This window comes from Pelophylax lessonae (genome assembly GCF_965119305.1).
Source record: "Pelophylax lessonae genome assembly, chromosome: 5".
NCBI classification, from domain to species: domain Eukaryota; kingdom Metazoa; phylum Chordata; class Amphibia; order Anura; family Ranidae; genus Pelophylax; species Pelophylax lessonae.
In genome coordinates, this window is record NC_138772.1 from 223,779,781 (window position 1) to 223,792,927 (window position 13,147).

Genomic DNA, 13,147 nt, shown 5'->3' on the forward strand with positions numbered 1-13,147 from the left:
ATGGGGCACAATTATTTTTGGTTTAGTGGTATCTAATACAGGCAGAATAGGGGTGTGGCCATGGGCACGAAGTTCACGCCCAGAATGGCCAATCTTTTTATGGCCAAGTGGGATGAGGATGTCATCGATAATAGACCAATGCCAGAGATATATCGATGACATCCTCCTCCTATGGGGTGGAGATTTTGACTCCCTTGATGAATTTATGGCCACACTTAACACCAATGATAGGGGCATTAATTTACAACATGAATACAGCAAAACAGAAATCCATTTTTTGGATCTAAGAATTAGGGTGGTGGAGGGTCAGATCGTGACATCCACATTCTTCAAAGAGACTGACAGGAACGGATTTATTAACACCACCAGTTGTCATTATGCGGCATGGTTGAGATCCGTTCCTGTCAGTCAATTTCTGCGATTGTAGCTGAACTGTTCGAATAGGACAGATTTCCTTCAAGAAGCCTATTCCCTTAAGACTAAGTTTCTTGAGAAGGGCTATAAAAGGAGGAACTTAAGAAAGCTTTGGTACGGGCCGACCAACGAAACAGAGAGGAACTGTTGCAACCTAGGGTACGTGAAACTAATAACTCTTTTCAACATGCATTTTTCTCTTCCTACAACATTTTTCTGTTAAAAAAAACCTACGCAAACACTGGCACATGTTGCGTAATGAAGGCCAGTTGGGCCCTCTCCTCCCTGATACACCTTTGGTGGTATTCAGAGGTGTTCCACCTCCTCCTAAAACAGTTTCCTTTTTTCAAAACAGGGGAGGATTATTTCCCTGTAGAAAATGTGCTATCTGCAATTTGAATTCAAATAAGGATATAAGAGTTGAGTCTTTCCATTCTAATTTTACGCAACAAGATTTTGCTATCAAACCTTTCATCTCTTGTACCACAAAGTATGTGGTTTATCTCATCAGGTGCCCATGTGGTCTCGAGTATGTGGGCCGCACCATCCGGATGTTGCATATAAGACTAAAAGAACATGTTGCCAATATTGTCAAGGGCTTCCCGAAGCATAGCGTGTTAAGACACTATGACCTCTGTCATGGGAGGAACCCTAGTGGTAACACTTTCCTGGGGATTGATAAATTCTCCGGAAATTGGAGAGGCAGCAACATGACCAGGGGCGTCTCTAGACTCATGACGAACTGGATATACAAAATCAAATCCTATGCTCCCCATGGGTTAAATGTTGAATGGGATCTCAATTCATTTATTAATAATTCGTTATTCCATATTTAGTAATCTGAGTTCTCATGGAGTTTACCTTTGGGTAGGCCCGTGATATTGGTATCTTTGAAAATATCTGCGTTTTATCTACATATATGCTGGATTCTAATCCGAATTTTATGTCCTGCTTTTTCCTTTTTTTAGCTTATGTGGTTTTTATTATTTCTTGTTTTGGCTTTGGTAATCTTTTCCAGCCCTGTATTATATAAATGTTTAAGTTTTATGTATATCTTTATATGTACTAGTCTTTTATAACACATGTATCATTTTATTATATATAAGATGCATGAGCTTTGCTATGTTTCCTCCTAGCAGTTTGGTTTCTGACCACTGGATGGCGCTGCTTTCCGCTGTCCACTTTTTGTTGTGCAGATTTAATAATATAGGGAATTAACATATTCCTAAATACCTTTTTTGATTGCCAATTGGTAACGATTGGCTTTTCTAAACATATAAGGGGTATTTGTATTGACCCTTGATTGTGCATCAATATTGTGGGAACTGACCCCTATATGTGTTATGGCTTCCGGTGGTTGGAATGCTTGATGGCTTACTTCCTGGTCCCAAAACGCAATTATGTGCTCTGCCCGCTCCGTAGTATATATATATATATAGAGTGTCTTTGCCGCTAGGCCACACCCCTGACAACGTCAGCGTATGAAAAATGTGTTGGGAGGAGCCTGCAGTACGACACACAACTACGGACGGGGGACGTGGCGGCCATTTTGATGGTTAGAAACCAATACACACGCCAGTGAACAAGACGAAAAATGACTTGCTCTGTATCTTTTGGCTCTATGTAAGTTGCCATTTATTACTTTATGTCGCAATAAACCTTATATGATTGTGCTGCACCATGAGGAGTGTCTGATTATTTTCCACATATCCTGATGATCTGTGAGAGGGACGCCAGGTGTATGGATGGAGTGGAACGCTGAGAGGTCTGCCCATGATGTCCACATTAGTCTGATTTCTGCTGTCTGTGATCCCTGTAATAAGTATCACAGGCTTCTGGTAAGAGGCTATTTAACTCCTCATGGTGGCGGCTTTCCTCTACACTGTTTTCAGTATGAAGGAGATTTTTGGTTTTTGTTTGTGAACTGATCACCATCCTTTTGGGATTTCTTCTTTTGGAGTGATCATTACTATTCCCTTTGGTGTGATGTGGACTTAATATATACTCCATAAAACATTAGCGCTACACAATTATTTTTATTTGCTTGATTTGATCTGTTTCCATATTCAGGATCATGTGTTGGCTGCTTTTTTAAATAGTATTAATTATTTTATGTTATGATATCGATACCAATTAAGCACAGCAAACCCTTTACCAATAGTGGTAGAGAAACCTGCTTTTGTCAGACAGGCCACATGGTATGTGCTTGAGAAGAGCTAGAGTGTTACATAGTTACATAGTTACATAGTTAGTGAGGTTGAAAAAAGACATCAGTCCATCCAGTTCAACCTATGATGTGTGTGTGTGTTTGCTTTTAACCGTACATTGTATACCCCTGTATGTTGTGGTCTTTAAGGTGTCCATCCAATAGTTTTTTGAAACTATCAATGCTCCCCGCTGATACGACTGCTTGTGGAAGAGAATTCCACATCCTTACCGCTCTTACAGTGAAGAACCCCTTACGCACTTTAAGGTTAAACCGCCTTTCCTCAAGTTTTAGTGAGTGGCCACGTGTCTTATTGTATCTCCTTTCTCTGAATAGTTTGTTCCTTATGCTAGGGTCGCCAGTACAGTATTTGTACATTGATATCATATCCCCCCTCAATCGTCTCTTCTCCAGAGAGAATAGGTTCAGTGCTTGTAGTCTTTCCTCATAGCTGATGTCCTCCATTCCCCTAATTATTTTTGTTGCCCTTCTCTGGACTTTCTCCAGTTCCAGCACATCCTTCCTGAGGACCGGTGCCCAGAACTGGACAGCATACTCCAGATGTGGCCGGACCAGAGTCTTGTAGAGTGGAAGAATAATCTCTTTATTTCTGGAGTGAATCTCCTTTTTTATACAACCCAGTATTCTGTTGGCTTTGCTTGCGGCGGCTTGGCATTGCATGCCACTGCCAAGCCTGTTGTCTACCAGTACCCCCAGGTCCATCCTAGACTCACCCAGAGGTTCCCCCCCTAGTGAGTAGCTTGCTTTCTGGTTTCTGGCCCCCAAGTGCATTACTTTACATTTTTCTACATTAAATCTCATCTGCCATGTAGTTGCCCACCCCGTTATTTTGTTCAGGTCTGCTTGCAAGATTTCCACATCCTGCATAGAAGATATTGGCATGCCTAATTTAGTATCATCTGCAAATACTGAGATTGTACTAGATATCTCCTCCTCTAGATCATTTATGAATAAATTAAACAGGATTGGTCCCAGGACAGAACCCTGGGGGACCCCACTTTCCACACCCGCCCAATCTGAGTACTCCCCATTAATCACCACCCTCTGGACTCTCCCCTGGAGCCAGTTCTCTATCCAGGTACTCACCTTATGGTCCATACCTACCTTCCTTAGTTTGTACAGTAAGCGTTTGTGGGGAACGGTGTCAAAGGCCTTTGCAAAGTCCAGATACACCACATCCACAGGCTTACCTTTATCTAAGTGGCAGCTCACTTCATCGTAGAAGGTTAATAGATTGGTTTGGCACGAACGATTTTTCATGAATCCATGCTGATTACTACTTATAATACCGTTTTCATTAGTAAAGTCTTGTCCGTGGTCCCTTATCATCCCCTCCAAAATTTTGCAGACTACTGATGTTAGGCTGACCGGCCTATAGTTACCCGGGATATATCTCGGCCCCTTTTTAAATATTGGTACCACGTTGGCTTTTTTCCAATCAGCTGGCACCATACCCGTCTGTAAACTATCCTTAAAGATCAAGAATAATGGTCTGGCAATCACCTGGCTGAGCTCATTAAGAACCATTGGGTGCAAGCCATCCGGTCCCGGGGATTTATTTATGTTAAGTATCTCTAGTTTAGCTCTAAGTCTATCCTCTGTTAGCCATGGCGGCACTTCCTGAGGTGTATTATTTAGTTCGGCCTTACAAGCGGGGTTCGTGTAGCCCCCCGATTCCTTTGTGAAGACTGAAGAAAAGAAATTATTTAACACTTCCGCCTTTTCTCTGTCCTCTGTGGCCATTTTTCCTTTATCATCTTTTATGGGGCCAATGTGCTCTGGCCTCGCTTTCCTACTGTTTATATACTTAAAGAACTTCTTGGGGTTCTTTTTACTCTCCTCCGCTATATGTCTCTCGTGTTCTATTTTAGCCGCCCTGATTTCGTCTTTACATTTCTTATTATACTCTTTGTAGTGCTTAAATGCTGCCAATGACCCCTCAGTCTTGTAGTGAGATGAGAAGAGCTGTGTTGATATTGTTACGGCACAAGGAAACAGATATCACCCTGAGCAGTGCTCTCTATTTCCTGTGTGCCCTCTGCAGAATGATATTAGGTCCATCTGTCCTAGCTCCCTTGTGCCTGTGACCTGCCATTGCTAATCAGGATAAAAAATAATTCAGTGGTTTAAAAAAAAAAAAAAACCCTTTTCACTTAAAGACACTAGCAAAAAATTGGAGCCTCATGGAGTGGTTAGGGTTATGTGGGATGTGGATATGCTCTACGAGTAGCCCTAGCAAAAGGTTTTGCCTCTGTCCAAGGTATCAGCATATAAGTCAATGCCTATTAATAACAGTCCTGTTTCCTCTACTGTACAATAGGGATAAATATTTATGGCTGTCAATATAAAAATTGGGCTATTAAATCACTGTGAAGAAACATTTTTTTTTTTTCATTTTAAATATTTTTAAGAATAAATTATATGTTTAGCCAGAACATTTATTGGGATTTATGTAAAGTATTAAAACTCCTGTCAGTTTAATTTTGTTGTCTGTTTCATTAATGATGATGACTTTCTGTCCTGAAGACAAAACAGAAGTGAGACAGTAGCTCTACAAAGTGAGAGAATCCCCTTCTCGGCAGTTGTCACCAGAGCAGTTCTCCCCAATGAAAGCTTTACCCTAAGCCATCTCTTCTTCTAATAACAACAGTAACATTTTGGATTTCCTATCACTTTCTGCCTTGGTGACAATGGTTACTAGGATAATTAGAGAGCGCAAATCCACTCGGGGATGCAGATAGCAATACAAACAAGTCATGGGTTCTAATTATTCCTTATGCAATCCAAAATGCAATAAAAGTTTTGGCTATACATACTGTGCATTTAAAAGCATAGTCCTAATGATCTTTTTGACTTTGTTTTAGGTAAATGCATATGAGGTAATAATCTACTAGAGATTTTAAAATCAGAAAAATTAGTTAATTGCTTTTTATGAAATGTTATATTTCCAATGTTGAACCTGCATTCACTTTAACCCTTAGAGCTGCCAGGTCCACCTGTCACACAGACCTGACAGCGGGGGGGTTTCACACACAATCCCAGTGGCTTCAGCCACTGGGATTGTGTGTAAAACTGACAGACAGACTCCTGCCTGTCAGGTGAAAGCATTCAGGCGGCTACGTTGCTGCCCAATTGCTCACACACAACCCTGGTTTCCGGCATGCCCCGTCATGGTTTCTGGCCTCTGCTTGCCCATCTGCGGGCCCGGGACCGACATGACAAGTGGAGGAGAAGGAGAAGAGCAGATACACGTCCAGTCTCCTCCACTTCTTGCTGTGACCCGGAAAGTAACGTCTATGCCGTCACTTCCGGGTCAGCCTCTCAGTGTCCCCGGCTAGCGTAGCCAGGAAGCATTGTTTTGCAATGTGATCTGCATTGCAAAGCATTCAGTGGAGTCCAGAGGAGACATTAAGGGTCTTTTAGACCCCTTCCTGGGGTGCCACATATATACCATATGTTCAATACACTTAGATTATATTTTACCCACACAAGACATTCTTCTGGGTTCTTCCACAATACTTTCTATTAGACTCCTGGGATATTATTCTGGTCAGTTAAGTAGCAGAGGGGGTTGGTAATCAGTTTCAGCTGCTTTGGTGTTAATTCAATTAAACAACAGGTGCAACAGGTGCACTAGATGGGCAACAACGAGACAACCTCCAAAACAGGAATGGTTTAATAGGTGGGGGCCACTAACTTTTTTTTCCCTACTCATCATTTCTGACAGTTTTTTTACTAGTTTTGCATTCGGCTAGGGTCAGTGTCACTACTGGTAACATGAGGCAATACCTGTACCCTATAAAGGTTGCACAGGTTGTCCAACTCCGCCAGGATGGCACATCAATATGTGCCATTGCCAGAAAGTTTGCTATGTCTCCCAGCACAATCTAAAGAGCATGGAAGAGATTCTAGGGGACAGGCAGTTACTCTAGGAGAGCTGGACAAGGCAGTAGAAGGTCCTTAACCTATCAGCAGGACAGGTATCTGCTCCTTTGTGCAAGGAGGAACAGGATGAGCACTGCCAAAGCCCTACAAAATGACTTCCAGCAGGCCACTGGTGTGAATGTCTCTGACCAAACAATCAGAAACAGACTTCATGAGGATGGCCTGAGGGCCCAACATCCTCTAATGGGTCTTGTGCTCACTGCCTGGCACCGTGGAGCTTGATTGACATTTGCCATTGAACCCCAGAATTGGCAGGTCCACCACTAGCGCCCTGTGCTTTTCACAGATGAGAGCAGGTTCACCCTGAGCACATGTGACAGACGTGAAAGGGTCTGGAGAAGCCATGGAGAATGTTATGCTGCTTACAGCATCGTTCACCATGACTGGTTTGGTGGTGGGTCAGTGATGGTCTGGGGAAGCATATCTATGGAGGAGTGCACAGACCTCTATAGGATAGACAATGACACCCTGACTGTCATAAGGTATCAGGATAAAATTATTGGACCCATTGTCAGACCCTACACTGGTGCAGTGGGTTCTGGGTTCCTCCTGGTGCAAGACAATGCCCTGCCTCATGTGGTGAGAGTATACAGCCAGTTCCCAGAGGATGAAGGAATTGATACCATTGAATGGCCCCATGCTCGCCTGACCTAAATCCAATAGAGCACCTCTGGAACATTATGTTTAGATCCATCCGATGCCACCAGGTTGCACCTCAGTCTGTTCAGGGGATCAGTGATTCCCTGGTCCAGATCTCGGAGCAAATACCCCAGGACACCATCTGTCGTCTCATTAGGAGCATGCCTTGACATTGTCAAGCATGCATATACAAGCAGGTGGGGGCCATCCAAACTACTGAGTACCATTTTGAGTTGCTGCAATGAAATTTCAGCAAAATGGACTAGCCTGCTGCATAATTTTTTCACTTTGATTTTCGGGGTGTCTTTGAATTCAGCCCACTTTAGGTTGATAATTTTCATTTCCATCAAACCATGTGGCATCCTTTCATTCCCAAAACACTACCCAGTCCATATCAGTATAGATATCTAGCATGGTATTTTTCTCCATTAAGATCTGATGTGTTTTCAAAGTGTTCCCTAAATTTTTTTTTGAGCAGAGTATAATAGAAATGGCATGCTTTCATATAAAAAGTAATTATATTAATTTTCACATTGTCTTTCATTTCACTTATTTCTAGCTTACTCCTATTAATCTGAGTGATGTCAACATTTGTAAACATACAATACTTTGTGAAGATACACACACATTTACTTCCTTGAATTCTTTGGCATATATTCACTATGCTCTGTAAGTAGGCACTGCTGTGTCATACATTTCAAAGAGCCTGCCTTCTGAACTACAGAGGTGCTAAGAGGAGGAGTTTCAGGAGGCACAGTGAATACAGGAATCACTGCTTGCAGGTAGCAAGCTACCATTGGATATGTAATACTTTGAAATCGAAGAAAACAGCAGAAGAGGAGATGCAACACATGCAGGGAATCCAGCAAGTTGTGGAATAGCCAGCGTACAGGCATAAATACACCATTAAAGGATATTTTTCAAGTAGGCTTATACTGGAATGTCAAAATAACTATCATTTGTATTTCTATTACAAAGCTGATGATTTCATTAAATTATTTTTATTAGAGAATATTTGTATAAAACAGAATAAGCCATTAAACAGTACCAAGGTATAAAACGAATAGCATACAGAAGATTTACAGCGTCCCTGGATAATTTTAGAGAACAAATCTATGCATAGCTGTCTTGGTATTCAGATATATTTCCAACATAACAGAAATCGTGTGAAACTGACACAAAGAGAAACAGAAAAAAGGGTTACAAAACAATGAGAAATAAAATACAGCTTAAGAGTGTAGGCGAGGTCTGACCGGTGTTTGGGAGGAGTCACGGGGGATGTTACTGAGGGGATGCTAATTGACATTGTTACATCCTAAACCAAACTTTCCATATAGACCATTGTAGGTCAAATCTGCTTCCATTACCAGATTTATTGGCTAGCAATAATTCATAGCTATGGTGTGTTTGTATGATGTTGAGGACTTTCAAAATATTTGGAGCTCTATTAGATTTCCTGCCTCTTGTTTCAAGTGATCTAGCCACTAGGAGAATATAAGTGACTACTGTACAGTGGTATGGGGGAAATTTGTCGATACCAAGATTTAGTATTGCTAGTGCGGGATTGGAGAGGGTAAGTATGATGTCAGAGATACAGAGAAAAATGCTGTTCCAGAAACTGGTAAGATTTTTTGCATGTCCAAAACATATGCTTGATATGTCCAACCGCTCCACAGCCTCTCCAACACAGCAGGAAGTTGAGTTTTGAAAATTTGGACATCTTATATGGTGTGAGGTACCATCTCAAGGCTATTTTTTGTGTGAGTTGCCAGTATGATACGCACCTGAAGGCTTTGTAGGTTGCCCCAAATGCGCACTGCCACTGGTAGTTAGTGAAACTTTTACCTATGTAATTTTCCCATTTTTTGGTATGGGGCGGATTTTGTAAAGTTGAGTTTACCTTGAAATAAGTTTTTAAAAGAGAGATATACCCTTATTGGGAGTTGTGTTTGAGGTGTAGATGTTCCATACCTGTTCCTGGGAGTGTATACAGGGGGACTTCAAAGATGTTAAAAAGTGGGAGCTTTGTAAAAATTTATAGTAGTCTGTGGGTGGGAGCTTAAATTCATCTTTAAGAATGTCAAAGTGTTTGAAGGTGGTGTTAGATCTATAGGTCATCTAATCAAGTAATTGCCCTTAGCATGCCAGTATAGGGACGCAATATTGGGTTTTATTTTCGTGAACATATTTATGGACACTGGGACCCTTACTGTTTTGGAGACTGAAGAGGTCAGCTTGTAGAGATCTCACCACGCTAATAAAGAAGCTTGTGTGGTTGGTGGGAGATATGATTAGTGGATTGGTGTCCAAATATCCAGGAGTAAGAGAGAACATAGATCTGAAACAAGGCTGAGGGCAGACTCAAAAGCAGTCCAAAGGGCTTTAGAGGGAAATAACTAACATCTGGGCAAGGATCGAGGCCCGGTGGTAGTCGCGAATATCGATCGTCCCCATACCCCCCGCAGATCTATGTTTGACCAATTGGGTCTTGGAAATACTGATGTTTTAAAAAGAAAGTTTATGCTTTGGTCATAAACCCCTTTAAATTAAACATTATGAATATAAATAATCATCATCATGATAATTTATTATCACCATGAATCATCATCCTCATCATTCATCACCATGAGTCATTATCCATCATTCATTATCCATCATTCATCATGATTCATTTTCATCATCGTCATCATCATCATCAATTATCATCATTATGATTTATCATCGTCATAATCATCATTCATTATCTATCATTCATGATGATTCATCAGCAGCAGCATTAAAATACCTGATCTAAAGTTGTCTGTGTAATGGAATAATTTTGAATTTGACGTTGTGTCTTCATACTTGTCAAAAGCTGAAACAATTCACTTAAACATCCATGTTCATTTGAAATATGGCATTCCAAAATATTTAGATGGTGATCCTAAAATAAATTGCAGACAGATATCAAAATTCCAAGAAATGCAGTTGTTTATTCATAAAAAAAAAAAAAAGGGTTTTATTATTAAATCTTTGTAAATGGTGAATGATAGAGGAAGGGGCAGCCCTTAGGTTCTCTGTATGCACATGTACAAACAAGGAGAATTTTGGAATTTAGAGAGAGCAGAGATGATGTGACCACTGACCAGTCTGCTGCTGCTTCTTTAATTTCAATTCACAGGCTTGGGACAAGGATGTGACCTAGCCATCTTGTCTAAATTATGTAGCAAAAAATCAGTTCACTAATCTACCTATGCTGACTGGAAGTCTGTGTATATAGCAGTGCACGATGGACAGAAATATAAACCCTGTATTTCAGTGGTTTATTTAGCTTTGCCTGGAGATCAGTTTTAAATACAGTTGCTTCTGTTTATCAATTTGCATCAATGTGGGACAATATTGTACTGCTTTCTTCACATAAAGCAAACTCATACATTTTTTTTTCAAGGTTCTGGAAGAATGCATAGTATTTTATGTATCATCTGATAAGCAAACTATTGAGATATGTGATACAGCCTGTACATTGTACTCATATAAAAGCACTACATTTAAATTGCAATCTGATAAGTTGCAAATTTCCTCTTTCAAGTTCACTATCTATCTCAGCAAGGGAACAATAGCAAAAAATGAAGTAAAAACAGGATACAGAAGTAAACCTTTAACAACATTTGCTATTACGTCAAGATGCCTACCTTTAGGCGCACTCCTGGAAAATGACGTTTAAAACAGGTAATGACAGAATGTGCACAGTCAAAGTCTCCATTGAGCCACAGAGTCACAGAATAGCCTTGTCCAAATCTAGACACAAAATAGGCAATTACACATTTTTCTTATATTATACAATGAGGTTAAAACATTGCTGCTGTTATGTTTTTAAACAAAACGTATTTCAATCCATCCTGCCGCACTGCCACATTATTTTCTTATTTTAGCCAGGTAATTATAAAATAGAGTATTGCACATGAATATTTCACATTTTTAAATTTAGATAGCAATTTAAGCTATCTCATGGATAATTATTTTCGAACTCTTAATAATTAAACACATGCACGCTAAATAATAGAATAACATTTTGCATAAACAAACAAATACAAATCAAGCTCAACCGTTAGCTAAAAGCTCAGATAAAATATGATGAAATAAGATAAAATTAAGCTGTTCTGTTTTTAAACATATTGTGATAAAAACGTACTAACTAAAAAAGATAGTTATGCTTGAATAAGTTAGGAAGGAAAAGGAGATGCCCAGCAATAAGGTGGCTGAATGGAATCACAATGGTTCATTCCTCTGCTATCTGCAAGAGTCAATTCTGACAGGTTTTCCTAACACCGGTGATAAAAAGGTGACATAGGGGGGAGCTTCAGCACATAGCCTGTGATTGACAGCCTCAGCTCTGTTCCTGTGTGCAGGGGATGTGTCCCTTCCCTCCAATAAGCTCTCACTGAGCTCTGCGGAGTGTAACTTCAGTTTTCTGCCCCCTGCATTCTGAAAACCCAGACAAGCTGTAAAAATTCTGCACTTTGACCTGATGAAGAGAAGAGAGGGTTGCAGATAAACAGGTTCAACTTATGTAGAGGGATTTGTTTAATCTCTGTGTATCACCTGAGACTAGTCACATCACTGGGTATATGTAAGGGTTTATAACCACTTTAAGACCAAAATAAAACACAGATCACTATGGAGTAACAATTGCTATGTGATAATCAGGAGCAGACATTGAATATGAATACTAAAAATAATGTTATTTATACACAAGATGTGATGGGAGGATTTTCATTAGTAGCTACACTAAGCCTACAGATGAGAATATGGTACTGCACTATCCGCTGATAACCTAAACCTCTGATAACAGCTTACAATACCTATCTCACAATTCTTAAGAGTACACTGTAACAGTGAATTTTAAATCACCCATTTCTGCAAAAAGTTCCTATTTTACTCTACAAGTCATGAAAGGATAATTTGTCTTCAACGTTTGCAATGTTCCCAATATCTTTATTGCAGTAGGCTTTTCACTACTGGGTACATCACAGATGTTCTATTAAGAAAGAAGCTACCCCCTTCCCCTATTTGCCCCTTGATCATATAGGAGCACCCCTCAGCAACCAAAAAACGTTGTACCTTTTTTTCCAGGTGTCTTCAGTCTAGTCAGGTGGCATAACAGGTCCACCTCACTAACTTCTTCCTTCAGAAGTGTAGATATCTAGATTGCACCACAAAATGATGTCTCTGTCCCTGTTGTCCTGTGAGTCCAGCCTTTAGGCAGGAAAAAAAATTGCCTCATTGAACATCAGGAGTACTTATACTCATGTTATGTCCTTCTTGCAAAGAAACATCTTTTACTATCTTTTTTTGCATCATCCTTATTGTCATTTAAGAACATTGGCCTTTGTCTTGGTACTGTCATGTAATCCAACAGCCTTAATAGCATAAATCTGCACTTTTTTGTGTACCTAATATCTAAATATAGTGTTTGTTAAAATCCTATTTTTCTTACTTATTCAGAAATTTCCAAACTAATTGAATGAATCTGAGTGGATTCTTCCCACTCATCTGCTAATTTGTGTTCATATTTCGGCCCCCTTTAACTTTTCGACCTTTTGCCACATTTCAGGCTTCAAACATAAAGATATAAAACTGTAATTTTTTGTGAAGAATCAACAACAAGTGGGACACAATCATGAAGTGGAACGAAATTTATTGGATATTTCAAACTTTTTTAACAAATAAAAAACTGAAAAATTGGGCTTGCAAAATGATTCAGCCCCCTTAAGTTAATACTTTGTAGCGCCACCTTTTGCTGAGATTACAGCTGTAAGTCCCTTGGGGTATGTCTCTATCAGTTTTGCACATCGAGAGACTAAAATTTTTGCCCATTCCTCCTTGCAAAACAGCTTGAGCTCAGTGAGGTTGGATGGAGAGCGTTTGTGAACAGCAGTTTTC

The 13,147-nt window shown here is 40.1% G+C and overlaps 1 protein-coding gene across 1 annotated transcript in view; it reads right to left on the bottom strand.

Annotated features, from left to right (window-relative positions):
- LOC309556013 (ATP-binding cassette sub-family A member 13-like) overlaps positions 1-13,147 on the bottom strand; it is a gene marked incomplete at its 5' end in the record, with an annotated part of 219,981 nt that overhangs the window by 45,011 nt on the left and 161,823 nt on the right. Inside the window, 2 exons of the mRNA XM_082258276.1 lie at positions 10,011-10,148; positions 10,897-11,002. Of these exons, the coding sequence (XP_082114402.1) occupies positions 10,011-10,148; positions 10,897-11,002 (244 nt within the window). The remainder of the gene's footprint in view (positions 1-10,010; positions 10,149-10,896; positions 11,003-13,147) is intronic.